At 30.6% G+C, this 15,019-nt stretch overlaps 1 protein-coding gene across 2 annotated transcripts; it reads right to left on the bottom strand.

The window, feature by feature from the left end:
- Window positions 1–356: 356 nt before the first annotated feature.
- On the bottom strand, window positions 357–1,939 carry LOC111684898 (protein CDV3 homolog). 2 transcript variants are annotated; one of them, XM_023447127.2, is made up of 4 exons: window positions 1,787–1,939; window positions 1,439–1,678; window positions 1,026–1,304; window positions 357–656 (listed from the first exon to the last, which is right to left on the bottom strand). In XM_023447127.2, exons 2-4 carry the CDS (start codon window positions 1,637–1,639, stop codon window positions 414–416), a joined length of 723 nt encoding a protein of 240 aa, XP_023302895.2. In that variant the 5' UTR covers window positions 1,640–1,678; window positions 1,787–1,939; the 3' UTR covers window positions 357–413. The 2 variants fall into 2 exon arrangements, with proteins under 2 accessions (XP_023302895.2, XP_023302894.2); XM_023447126.2 differs by having other exon boundaries at window positions 1,026–1,307; window positions 1,787–1,936.
- Window positions 1,940–15,019: the final 13,080 nt, after the last annotated feature.

The following is a 15,019-nucleotide window of genomic DNA, read 5'->3' as shown; positions in this document are numbered from 1 at the left end:
AGGGGAAGGACAATTGTTTTAAATAATTAAAAAAAATATTTATATAAAAATGCATAAATAAAAATAAACCATAGTTTGATTTTTTTTGTAAAAAAAAGATGTTTTTAAAGAGAATTTCATATTACATAACACTTCCTCCTCTTCGCTGCTAGCTACGGCTGTTTAAGACGTACGCCCGCAGGAAGAGGAGGAAATGTGTGTGTGTGCTTGTGTATGTTTCTTGCTGTTTGTAATTGATATTTGCAGAATAAGAAAATATATCTGTTAAGAAATTTAAACGAGTTTAATCGTTGGAGTCTTTGCCAAATGTCAATGACTGCTCTTTTTGTTTTATGATTAATTAACACCCGGCTGGCCACTCTTTATTTTGTTTGTTTTATTTAGTTTAAGAATGATTATGTTTATTAAAAGGTCTAGCTTTCAGTTTCGTCCAGCGATTGGAAACGATTAGTGGCAGCACTTGGGGCTACAGTTTGTTCCTTAACTCTTTGTACACGCATGCCATGGCGTACTTCTTCAAATGCAGGTTCATTTTTCTTTTTTCGTTGCTCTTCGGGACGAGCAGCACCCAAGGTGGGGAAGAAATCGGCATTGGTAATATCAGGGGCAGCCTTGTTGCGTAGCTTAGGTTTCAAGCCGGGACCTAAACCTTGTTGCTGTAAAGACATAATTGAAGAATAGTAGTTATTGACTGATTTTTAATAAAGACGGAATTTAAAATATTGTTACAAGCAAATCTATTACATCTTCAAATATTTTACAAATAAATTACATTGCCTTACATTAGTCCTGTTAAATTAACAAAACATTTTTTTAAATAATGGCTTTTTGTCGTTATTTTCGTCTAATAAATTCCTAATAGATCTGATTAACAAAATGACTAATAGAACAAGCTTTGTACAACGGCTGAGAATCTTCAAATGACGAAATTGTACAGAAGCTTTGTCCTTGAGTCTATTTATAGCTAAATATCCAACTATTTTAGTAATGTACATTACATTGAATGTTTTTCACGTTATACTTACAGCTGCTCTTAAAGCTGGCGACACATAAACTTTCGAAACTGGCTTAGGCATTTCCATAGGTATTTGTGTTACCTCCTCTGCAGGTATGACCTTCTTCCATGGTCCACCACCGCTACGCTTTAAAGAATCACTATTTTGATTGCCATCACTTTCGCCATCATCTTCTTGACCTTCGGAGTCGGTCTCTTCTTCATCATCGTTTAAGGTCAATTGGCCAATTTTAAGACCGGAATAATCTTTGCGCTGTTCCTCCTCAATTTCCTTCCATTCATCCTCAACCTGCTAAAAAGTGCAAAAAAAAAAACCGGAATGCATACAATATTATTGAATCATTTTGCCAGCGTGTCTTTGTTTTCATTGTAGCCATTTCAGCTAGAAAAGAAACCAAAACCACTGCATCACACATTACTCACTTGTTCTTTAGGTTTATCCTCAACAGTCTCGCCGACAGTTGGTGCGACTGGCGCTACTACTGTTGGTTCAGGTTTTTTCGCTTTTGCTACTTCGCGCTTTGTTTCTTCCAAGTTCTTTACCAATTCTTCGGCCGTAAGAAATTTTGGTTTCTTCGACTTTTTCTTGTCTTTCTTTGCAAAGAAATCATCTAAATCGGCCATGTTGCTAGCAAAAGTTTTGTAATTACGGAGACGGATCGTCTGCAAGTTGTAGAAGTTATATTTAATTAATTTTTATTAAATTTAATACTTAAATGCAAAAAAAAAATTTAGCATGCGGAAATTTCTTTTTTTACATATTTTTCTTACCCAGAAAACTTAAAAAGTACCAGTTGAAGACAGAGGGCGAAGTTGACCGGCTTTGAGTCGGCGCTTAGTCGCCGCCGAACAATCTTCAGTTGCTTGAGTCGCCGCCGAAACTGGCGGCTAAGGTCGACGCTTACAATAGCATATCAGAAATTATTGGGTAACAGTAAAAGTAATCGGAATTTTTAAATTTTTCGTAAAATTTTCAGATTTTTTGCATTTTAACACAGATGAGTTTAATATAATTCGTTGAAATTAATACATAATAATCCTGAAAACAATTTACCGAAACGTTTTTTTCCGTTTTTCCAAATTCAATCTAAATCGTACGCCACCAAAGACTATATTTGGATACCTTTTTATAAATCAATTATTATTAATATTTTAAGCAAAGAGACTAGATTCTCTCAATCTTTTATTTTTGATATATTTTGTTCATTTTGAGCATACATTTAAGAATTTAAATTTTCTTAAAAACGTTCGGCTCTCTCAGAGCCGACTGCTAGCCGCCGCCGAATTTTTTTAGCTCAGCCGCCGCCGACAATTTTAAGTCGACTTTGTTCTTTAACTTGAAGAACGAAAAAATACCAAAAGGTCAATATTACAGAAAATTCAAAAAGTACCTTTTAGTACGATTTTAGCAGCTAAAAATCCTATTTTATAAGTTCTCATTTAAGGTAGGATTACCCAAGCGCAACGTACTGTAACCGTAAGAAAACGTGTCAGCTGATCGTTTTTGATTAAGAAAAAACTATGAAAATGCTTACCGAAATGTAGCCGTAACGTTTCAACCTGTATAAAGACCCCTTAACACGAGCACACATATAATATGATCTGTCAAAATTTTGTGTAGAAGAGAACGGATGGGATAGTCTAAACGCAATATGTAATAAAACCATAACACATTGAGAGAAAATACGAATAGAAAATTCGACAGTCGTATGGCTCTCTTAATTTTTTGAAATGATTCAAAAAACAAGCAAGTCGCATTAGATCAGGGATGTATTTTTATGTAAACACATATAAAAAAAGTGAAACAGCTGTTCCATCTTACTTTGTTATTGGTTTATACCAATCGTGTAAACACAAAAAAATATAAATCATACGACTTTTATTCTCTTGTTTGTCATACGGATGGAATTTCATTTTACTTTTTCATTAGACTTGTCGTACGTAAAGTGTGACCGTGTGAAGGGCCCTTAAAATAGAATTTTATAACGTTATTACATGTGACATTTTTAGAACAGTGATGGCACTTTTGTATGTAGAATAGAATTTGTATGTACAAATTTGAATTTTTATATTATTATGCATAAATTTAATAAAATTGTTTAGCTTTTAAATTTTTAAGTTGCATATGTGATGTTAGTAATGTGTATACATAAAATTTTATAGAAAATACATTAATATGTTACTAAGAAATCATAGTTAGACTGTTCAAAAAACCTTCTAATTATAGAAGCAGACGTAAGTCAAACGTTCTAATTCAGTTAATTCCAAGAAAAAAATATACATGATTAAAATATTTCTCCTGGAGTTAGAGGTCTCCAAAATGTTGATATATAATTGATTTGTATTAAATGCAATTGATATAGCTCGAAACTACTTATCCGATATGCTCGTTATACATACATGCATACATTCATTAATTCATTCATTCATTCATTCATTCATTCATTCAATTTTACAAGTGCAATTAAAGGTAACTTTAAATTTTTCAATACTTTCTAAAAAAAAGTTAAAAATAATTTTAAAAAATCGCGCGATTGAGATGAGATAGGCCTCTCAATCATATATTACATGGAAGCCCAACATGTTGTCTACAAAATTTGATGTGACTAGACTATAGACTAGACTATAGACTAGACTATAGACTAGACTATAGACTAGACTATAGACTAGACTATAGACTAGACTATAGACTAGACTATAGACTAGACTATAGACTAGACTATAGACTAGACTATAGACTAGACTATAGACTAGACTATAGACTAGACTATAGACTAGACTATAGACTAGACTATAGACTAGACTATAGACTAGACTATAGACTAGACTATAGACTAGACTATAGACTAGACTATAGACTAGACTATAGACTAGACTATAGACTAGACTATAGACTAGACTATAGACTAGACTATAGACTAGACTATAGACTAGACTATAGACTAGACTATAGACTAGACTATAGACTAGACTATAGACTAGACTATAGACTAGACTATAGACTAGACTATAGACTAGACTATAGACTAGACTATAGACTAGACTATAGACTAGACTATAGACTAGACTATAGACTAGACTATAGACTAGACTAGAGACTAGACTATAGACTAGACTATAGACTAGACTATAGACTAGACTAGAGACTAGACTATAGACTAGACTATAGACTAGACTATAGACTAGACTATAGACTAGACTATAGACTAGACTATAGACTAGACTATAGACTAGACTATAGACTAGACTATAGACTAGACTATAGACTAGACTATAGACTAGACTATAGACTAGACTATAGACTAGACTATAGACTAGACTATAGACTAGACTATAGACTAGACTATAGACTAGACTAAGGACTAGACTATAGACTAGACTATAGACTAGACTGTAGACTAGACTATAGACTAGACTATAGACTAGACTATAGACTAGACTATAGACTAGACTATAGATTAAACTATAGACTAGACTATAGACTAGACTATAGACTAGACTATAGACTAGACTATAGACTAGACTATAGACTAGACTATAGACTAGACTATAGACTAGACTATAGACTAGACTATAGACTAGACTATAGACTAGACTATAGACTAGACTATAGACTAGACTATAGACTAGACTATAGACTAGACTATAGACTAGACTATAGACTAGACTATAGACTAGACTATAGACTAGACTATAGACTAGACTATAGACTAGACTATAGACTAGACTATAGACTAGACTATAGACTAGACTATAGACTAGACTATAGACTAGACTATAGACTAGACTATAGACTAGACTATAGACTAGACTATAGACTAGACTATAGACTAGACTATAGACTAGACTATAGACTAGACTATAGACTAGACTGTAGACTAGACTATAGACTAGACTATAGACTAGACTATAGACTAGACTATAGACTAGACTATAGACTAGACTATAGATTAAACTATAGACTAGACTATAGACTAGACTATAGACTAGACTATAGATTAAACTATAGACTAGACTATAGACTAGACTATAGACTAGACTATAGACTAGACTGTAGACTAGACTATAGACTAGACTATAGACTAGACTGTAGACTAGACTATAGACTAGACTATAGACTAGACTATAGACTAGACTATAGACTAGACTATAGACTAGACTATAGACTAGACTATAGACTAGACTATAGACTAGACTATAGACTAGACTATAGATTAAACTATAGACTAGACTATAGACTAGACTATAGACTAGACTATAGACTAGACTATAGACTAGACTATAGATTAAACTATAGACTAGACTATAGACTAGACTATAGACTAGACTATAGACTAGACTATAGACTAGACTATAGACTAGACTATAGACTAGACTATAGACTAGACTATAGACTAGACTATAGACTAGACTATAGACTAGACTATAGACTAGACTATAGACTAGACTATAGACTAGACTATAGACTAGACTATAGACTAGACTATAGACTAGACTATAGACTAGACTATAGACTAGACTATAGACTAGACTATAGACTAGACTATAGACTAGACTATAGACTAGACTATAGACTAGACTATAGACTAGACTATAGACTAGACTATAGACTAGACTATAGACAAGACTATAGACTAGACTATAGACTAGACTATAGACTAGACTATAGACTAGACTATAGACTAGACTATAGACTAGACTATAGACTAGACTATAGACTAGACTATAGACTAGACTATAGACTAGACTATAGACTAGACTATAGACTAGACTATAGACTAGACTATAGACTAGACTATACTAGACTATAGACTAACTATAGACTAGACTATAGACTAGACTATAGACTAGACTATAGACTAGACTATAGACTAGACTATAGACTAGACTATAGACTAGACTATAGACTAGACTATAGACTAGACTATAGACTAGACTATAGACTAGACTATAGACTAGACTATAGACTAGACTATAGACTAGACTATAGACTAGACTATAGACTAGACTATAGACTAGACTATAGACTAGACTATAGACTAGACTATAGACTAGACTATAGACTAGACTATAGACTAGACTATAGACTAGACTATAGACTAGACTATAGACTAGACTATAGACTAGACTATAGACTAGACTATAGACTAGACTATAGACTAGACTATAGACTAGACTATAGACTAGACTATAGACTAGACTATAGACTAGACTATAGACTAGACTATAGACTAGACTATAGACTAGACTATAGACTAGACTATAGACTAGACTATAGACTAGACTATAGACTAGACTATAGACTAGACTATAGACTAGACTATAGACTAGACTATAGACTAGACTATAGACTAGACTATAGACTAGACTATAGACTAGACTATAGACTAGACTATAGACTAGACTATAGACTAGACTATAGACTAGACTATAGACTAGACTATAGACTAGACTATAGACTAGACTATAGACTAGACTATAGACTAGACTATAGACTAGACTATAGACTAGACTATAGACTAGACTATAGACTAGACTATAGACTAGACTATAGACTAGACTATAGACTAGACTATAGACTAGACTTGATTTTAGATTTGGCATAAGACTAGACTATAGAATAGATTATAGGTTAGATTATAGACTAGACTGTAGAGTAGTCTAGAGTAGACAATAGACTTGACTATAGAAAAGACTATAGACTAGACTAAACATACAAAATAGACTATAAACTAAATTATAGACTGGAATAGAATATAGACTAGAATTTAGACGATATTTAGGACTATACTTTATACAAGTCTTTAGACTAGACCTTTGATTCGACTTTGTACTGGAATTTTTGATTAAACTTTACATTTGACTTATGTCTAGATTATAATTTAAGCTTTAGACTAGACGAGACTATATCAGTTTTATTCATAAATATGAAGCAAACATATTATATTGAAACATGGCGGCATAATATAATTTTATTTTGATATTTATAATAGAATTCTGGTCTACATTATTAACTAAACCGCACAGAAAAAACTGAAAATCAGTTTTAATTATCAAAATAATTGTATCAAGCAAGTTTTGCACCTATAACCAAAATGATGATATCAATTACCAAATTTGTAAAAAAATAAAAATATATATTTCTTTTCCAAATAACGAATTAATCAGAACAATTAATGTCAATAATTGGAACAAGATTTAAAATTGATTTATTCATTAATTGTATAAATTAAATATTTAATAAATATAAAATTGATATTTTATTAATTTATTAATCAAATAAATTAAACTGTTTGATAGAGAATTTTTTAAAAATCAATTAAGAAGGTGATTAAAACAATGAAATTATTAATCAATTACACACCACGTTAAAGGAATACTAGACCTTTAACAATGCGTTCAGCATTTACAAAAATTATCACTTTATTGTCACAATTTAACATATAAAGTGTTTCATAAATTGTCAAGAAACTTGAATATTATATGCCTGAAATTTTATTGACTATTTAAGAATTATAAATATTACTAGCACAAAAATTCAAAATAAAATATTAAAAATAAATCTAAAATAGAAAAGAAGGCCAGAAAATTTTTTTCAATCAATTAAAAAATTAATTGAATTAATTAAAAATTTAATCAAAATTTTACACTTAAGTTTCAAACAGTTTCAAAAAACGAGATAATTAAAACAAATAAAAATTTGTTTAAATAAAAAATAGAGAAAATTAAAACATGTTAATTAAAAATAAACTACCGATAATTTTTTCTGTGCGCATAGGTATATTGTTCTCGAAAAAAAAAACGTGCCAATAATTAAAGCTTTAAATTTATTAAATTAATAGTTTCGATGACATAAAGACTGCATTTTTAATTATTTATGATAACGTGACGCAACAGAGCTAAACTACATAATTTATATTAATTTTTGTTGACCTATCGATTTTTTTTTTCTAATTTTTTTTTTTTAATTTTTATTAATCATTAAGTTTCAGTTCAAAAGTGTATTGACCCGATTGTATAAAAACCTGTAATAAATAAAAATTATACAACAAATAGAAAAAACTGCATAAAAACTTTCCGCTTAAATAAAATCTACAGAAAATATACATTTGGATTTAAAAATTTAAAATTAAAAAAAAAAACATAAATTAGTTGACATACATAATGAAAAAGACACAAAACAAAAACACTTTTACTAATATTAAATAAGATTTCAAAATTGGTAACATTTAAATATTTATAAATAAGTAGAAATGCGAATTTGTTGTTGTTATATTTGATGAGACAAAAAAAATCATAAATAAAACATTTATAGATAATTTGCAATCTTCCTATTTCGTTTTTCTGCACATTTGATGTCACATTGTCTTTTTTTATTTTTTTTTTTTTTGCAAATCTCCATAATGATGGCGATAACTTGTGCAAATCGTTAGTTGTTTCAAATGTTTCTATAGGGTGCTTATATTGTGGTGGTTATTTGATAAGAAAAGAAGGCCGTTTTAATAAGAGGCGTGGCAATGTTATTGATATTTTAACATAATGATATGAATAATTTTTAATTAATTTATTTATAATAGTTGGAATATATTTAACTGTTTTGGTTTTTATAATGTTATTTCATATAAGATTATTTATTCATAAAAATTATAGTTTTAGTTTTTAATTAAATATTGTTTCACTTTCACTTTATTGAATCGAAAACAACAATGTTGCAAATTTTTGCATAGAAAATTGAAAAAAAGATAACTGTAATATTTAGTCATAAATATCTTGCACGGATATATCAAATATGTCAAAGGTCTATAATTTTTCATAGTCTAATCGTTAGTTTAGTCTATTTTATAGTCTAGTCTATAGTCTAAAGTCCAGTTTTTAGTCTAGCCTAAAGTCTAGTCTATAGTCTAGTCTATAGTCTAGTCTATAGTCTAGTCTATAGTCTAGTCTATAGTCTAGTCTATAGTCTAGTCTATAGTCTAGTCTATAGTCTAGTCTATAGTCTAGTCTATAGTCTAGTCTATAGTCTAGTCTATAGTCTAGTCTATAGTCCAGTCTATAGTCTAGTCTATAGTCTAGTCTATAGTCTAGTCTATAGTCTAATCTATAGTCTAGTCTATAGTCTAGTCTATAGTCTAGTCTATAGTCTAGTCTATAGTCTAGTCTATAGTCTAGTCTATAGTCTAGTCTATAGTCTAGTCTATAGTCTAGTCTATAGTCTAGTCTATAGTCTAGTCTATGGTCTAGTCTATAGTCTAGTCTATAGTCTAGTCTATAGTCTAGTCTATAGTCTAGTCTATAGTCTAGTCTATAGTCTAGTCTATAGTCTAGTCTATAGTCTAGTCTATAGTCTAGTCTATAGTCTAGTCTATAGTCTAGTCTATAGTCTAGTCTATAGTCTAGTCTATAGTCTAGTCTATAGTCTAGTCTATAGTCTAGTCTATAGTCTAGTCTATAGTCTAGTCTATAGTCTAGTCTATAGTCTTGTCTATAGTCTAGTCTATAGTCTAGTCTATAGTCTAGTCTATAGTCTAGTCTATAGTCTTGTCTATAGTCTAGTCTATAGTCTAGTCTAGTCTATAGTCTAGTCTATAGTCTAGTCTATAGTCTAGTCTATAGTCTATTCTATAGTCTAGTCTATAGTCTAGTCTAGTCTAGTCTAGTCTATAGTCTAGTCTAGTCTAGTCTAGTCTAGTCTAGTCTAGTCTAGTCTAGTCTAGTCTAGTCTAGTCTAGTCTATAGTCTAGTCTATAGTCTAGTCTATAGTCTAGTCTATAGTCTAGTCTATAGTCTAGTCTATAGTCTAGTCTATAGTCTAGTCTATAGTCTAGTCTATAGTCTAGTCTATAGTCTAGTCTATAGTCTAGTCTATAGTCTAGTCTATAGTCTAGTCTATAGTCTAGTCTATAGTCTAGTCTATAGTCTAGTCTATAGTCTAGTCTATAGTCTAGTCTATAGTCTAGTCTATAGTCTAGTCTATAGTCTAGTCTATAGTCTAGTCTATAGTCTAGTCTATAGTCTAGTCTATAGTCTAGTCTATAGTCTAGTCTATAGTCTAGTCTATAGTCTAGTCTATAGTCTAGTCTATAGTCTAGTCTATAGTCTAGTCTATAGTCTAGTCTATAGTCTAGTCTATAGTCTAGTCTATAGTCTAGTCTATAGTCTAGTCTATAGTCTAGTCTATAGTCTAGTCTATAGTCTAGTCTATAGTCTAGTCTATAGTCTAGTCTATAGTCTAGTCTATAGTCTAGTCTATAGTCTAGTCTATAGTCTAGTCTATAGTCTAGTCTATAGTCTAGTCTATAGTCTAGTCTATAGTCTAGTCTATAGTCTAGTCTATAGTCTAGTCTATAGTCTAGTCTATAGTCTAGTCTATAGTCTAGTCTATAGTCTAGTCTATAGTCTAGTCTATAGTCTAGTCTATAGTCTAGTCTATAGTCTAGTCTATAGTCTAGTCTATAGTCTAGTCTATAGTCTAGTCTATAGTCTAGTATATAGTCTAGTCTATAGTCTAGTCTATAGTCTAGTCTATAGTCTAGTCTATAGTCTAGTCTATAGTCTAGTCTATAGTCTAGTCTATAGTCTAGTCTATAGTCTAGTCTATAGTCTAGTCTATAGTCTAGTCTATAGTCTAGTCTATAGTCTAGTCTATAGTCTAGTCTATAGTCTAGTCTATAGTCTAGTCTATAGTCTAGTCTATAGTCTAGTCTATAGTCTAGTCTATAGTCTAGTCTATAGTCTAGTCTATAGTCTAGTCTATAGTCTTGTCTATAGTCTAGTCTATAGTCTAGTCTATAGTCTTGTCTATAGTCTAGTCTATAGTCTAGTCTATAGTCTAGTCTATAGTCTAGTCTATAGTCTAGTCTATAGTCTAGTCTATAGTCTAGCCTATAGTCTAGCCTATAGTCTAGTCTAGTCTAGTCTATAGTCTAGTCTATAGTCTAGTCTATAGTCTAGTCTATAGTCTAGTCTATAGTCTAGTCTATAGTCTAGTCTATAGTCTAGTATATAGTCTAGTCTATAGTCTAGTCTATAGTCTAGTCTATAGTCTAGTCTATATAGTCTAGTCTATAGTCTAGTCTATAGTCTAGTCTATAGTCTAGTCTATAGTCTAGTCTATAGTCCAGTCTATAATCTAGTCTATAGTCTAGTCTATAGTCTAGTCTATAGTCTAGTCTATAGTCTAGTCTATAGTCTAGTCTATAGTCTAGTCTATATTCTAGTCTATAGTCTAGTCTATAGTCTAGTCTATAGTCTAGTCTATAGTCTAGTCTATAGTCTAGTCTATAGTCTAGTCTATAGTCTAGTCTATAGTCTAGTCTATAGTCTAGTCTATAGTCTAGTCTATGGTCTAGTCTATAGTCTAGTCTATAGTCTAGTCTATAGTCTAGTCTATAGTCTAGTCTATAGTCTAGTCTATAGTCTAGTCTATAGTCTAGTCTATAGTCTAGTCTATAGTCTAGTCTATAGTCTAGTCTATAGTCTAGTCTATAGTCTAGTCTATAGTCTAGTCTATAGTCTAGTCTATAGTCTAGTCTATAGTCTAGTCTATAGTCTAGTCTATAGTCTAGTCTATAGTCTAGTCTATAGTCTAGTCTATAGTCTAGTCTATAGTCTAGTCTATAGTCTAGTCTATAGTCTAGTCTATAGTCTAGTCTATAGTCTAGTCTATAGTCTAGTCTATAGTCTAGTCTATAGTCTAGTCTATAGTCTAGTCTATAGTCTAGTCTATAGTCTAGTCTATAGTCTAGTCTATAGTCTAGTCTATAGTCTAGTCTATAGTCTAGTCTATAGTCTAGTCTATAGTCTAGTCTATAGTCTAGTCTATAGTCTAGTCTATAGGTACAGTGAAATAGCTCCCAAATGAAATAACTTCCAACGAGTAAAATGAAATAAACCCCAATTTCATCAAAAATTAACTTTTAAAATGAAATAACTCCCAAAGTTTAAAATGAAATAATTCCCAGTAATTGGAAGTTTGGGAGTTTTACAAATGTAAGTCCCAAAAAATGCGAAATAGCTCCCAATGAAACAAATCCCAAAAAATATGAAATTATTCCCAAGTCGAAGAATCTATTTGTGTAAAATAACTTCCAATGAAATAATTCCCAACAGAAGTGAAATAACTCCCAACTCCTTACGAAAGTGTGGTGGACAGCCGGCCTTCGGCCGGGCGCAAGGGTTTTCAACTCTGGGGTATTTCACACACCGGCTTCGCTAAATTAAGCCTTTTCATGATAAATGAACTATTTGTATTCCATGGAACTTATGTCACTATGCTCATGGGCATTATTAAAATTGTCATATGGAATTGTGATACATTTGAAAATATCGTAGTGTTCATAATCATAATGATATAAAATACATGGTGTACAAAGAAAGGTTAAATTTAGCGAAGCCAGTATTCGAAATACCCCAGAGTTTTAAACCCTTGCGCCCGGCCGAAGGCCGGCTGTCCACGACACTTGTTTAAGGATCCAAAATGCATTATCCACCAAAGTTTGGAAAATTATTACCACAAAATGAAATAACTCCCAACAAGAATGAAATAACTTCCAATTTCAACAAAATTTACAGAAATGAAATAACTTCCAATACATATGAAATATCTCCTAATTTCTTCAAAAAAATGAAATAATTCCCAACAAAAATTTTATTGGGAGTTATTTCATTTCAGTAACATTAAAATATGAAATAAGTTCCAACAAATTGGGAGTTATTTCATATGAAATAATTCCCAATTTGTATGGACAGTTGATTGGGTGTTATTTCATTTTACCCGTTGGGAGTTATTTCATTTGGGAGTTATTTCACTGTACCTAGTCTATAGTCTAGTCTATAGTCTAGTCTATAGTCTAGTCTATAGTCTAGTCTATAGTCTAGTCTATAGTCTAGTCTATAGTCTAGTCTATAGTCTAGTCTATAGTCTAGTCTATAGTCTAGTCTATAGTCTAGTCTATAGTCTAGTCTATAGTCTAGTCTATAGTCTAGTCTATAGTCTAGTCTATAGTCTAGTCTATAGTCTAGTCTATAGTCTAGTTTATAGTCTAGTTTATAGTCTAGTCTATAGTCTAGTCTATAGTCTAGTCTATAGTCTAGTCTATAGTCTAGTCTATAGTCTAGTCTATAGTCTAGTTTATAGTCTAGTCTATAGTCTAGTCTATAGTCTAGTCTATAGTCTAGACTATAGTCTAGTCTATAGTCTAGTCTATAGTCTAGTCTATAGTCTAGTCTATAGTCTAGTCTATAGTCTAGTCTATAGTCTAGTCTATAGTCTAGTCTATAGTCTAGTCTATAGTCTAGTCTGTAGTCTTGTCTATCTATAGTCTAGTCCATAGTCTAGTCTATAGTCTATCTATATCTGTCTATATCTATAGTCTAGTCTATCTATAGTCTAGTCAATCTAGTCTAGTCTAGTCTAGTCTAGTCTATAGTTTAATCGTTAGTCTAATCTATATTCTGGTCTGTTGAATAGTTAATTGTTTTGTCTGTAGTCTATTCTATAGTCCAGTTTATTTTCTATATACAAGTTGATATAAATATTTGTAAATATCTAGAAATCAATAGAAAATGTCAAGGGTTATAGGAAAATTAATTTTTATAAAAATCAGATTTTAAAACAATAATTATTTATTAATTCTGTTTTAGTAAATAAAGCTTTAATAATTTCAGGAAGCAATACCTTTGCTAGTATAAAATGCATTAATAATACCGGTAAATATTACCAGTTTTGGAAGTAGTTTTTATTATATTTTTTTTGAGACATTTGCTAAATTTCCATAAGTTGACACCGTTTTTTGCTGCTAATCATAACAATACGTTTTTTTTCCGATAAGGAGAAACAACCAAATATCTAGATATACATACGTAGTTTATTTAAGATCAGGTCCAATTACCACCTTATACTAAAATAACTTTTCAAAGACATGAATATTTTCTTGTTATTTTTTGGTCAATAAATATTGGTTAAGTTTTGTTAATTAATATTAAAATCTATACGTATGCATATGTATGTGCAATCTACATATGTGTGTATGTATGTAGATACTTTATGTTTCGCGTGTAAATATTAAGAAAAATATAGAAACTGAACAAAACTTTAAGTTTCACAAATATTTAAAACCAAAATCTGTTTGATTTTGTGTGTCTGTTATTTATGAATGAGAATTAAGAAGATACAAATGTAAATAAATAATAGACAATTGCTATTAATTACTTGTACTTAATTTTTTCTTTAAATGCAGCTTTAAATCATAAACTTTTAAGTTATTTCGTTTTGGTTTGGTTTTGTATTGATGTTTAAAGTTTCAGGTAAACATTGATTCAGTCATTTAAATATTTATTTTCACCAAGACAAGGACAAATTGTTTTAGAAAATACTAAAAATATTTAAAAAATAATTAAACATTTTTTATCTATTGCATTAAATAATAATATTTATATTCTTATTATTTGTTTTAGATTAATTTTATTTAGATGTTTGTTTGTAGATCATTTTTCGTTTGTTTACTTTTCATTTTGTTACACTTAATCAAGGAAAGAAACTAAAAATCAACCGAAAAGTGTTATCAACTTTTGAAAGATCGAAAGTAAAATTAATTGAAATTTATTAAACAAATTTAGCTGCAAGAGTTTTATTTTTCTTTTCGCTGAAAAAAAAAAACACAGCAAGAAACTTTTATTTCTTTTTAGCACAGTATGGCAAAATACACGAGATGCACAGCTCGAGTGGGCAGACAGACAGACGGACGGACGGACGGAGAGACAGACAGACAACTTGTAGTAAAGTTAGCATGATCAGTTTAGCGTAACAAGTAGACAAGCCACCAGTCTGGCTAATATTATCTGGAACAGTGGTTTGTCAGGAGTCAGTCAAGTACACAAATTAATTTTTATACTTGTTTACTTTATTAAAAAAGCTTTAAAAAATCTTTTTATGAAAAAAAACTTAAAAAACTTTTTATGACAAAAACTAAAAAAGCTTTTTATTCAAAAAGCTATTTATGCAGA

The sequence above is a fragment of the Lucilia cuprina genome, chromosome 6, assembly GCF_022045245.1.
Source record: "Lucilia cuprina isolate Lc7/37 chromosome 6, ASM2204524v1, whole genome shotgun sequence".
Taxonomy (NCBI): Eukaryota; Metazoa; Arthropoda; class Insecta; order Diptera; family Calliphoridae; genus Lucilia; species Lucilia cuprina.
The sequence above is the reverse complement of the archived record's forward strand: the minus strand, read 5'-3'. Positions and strand labels throughout refer to the sequence as shown.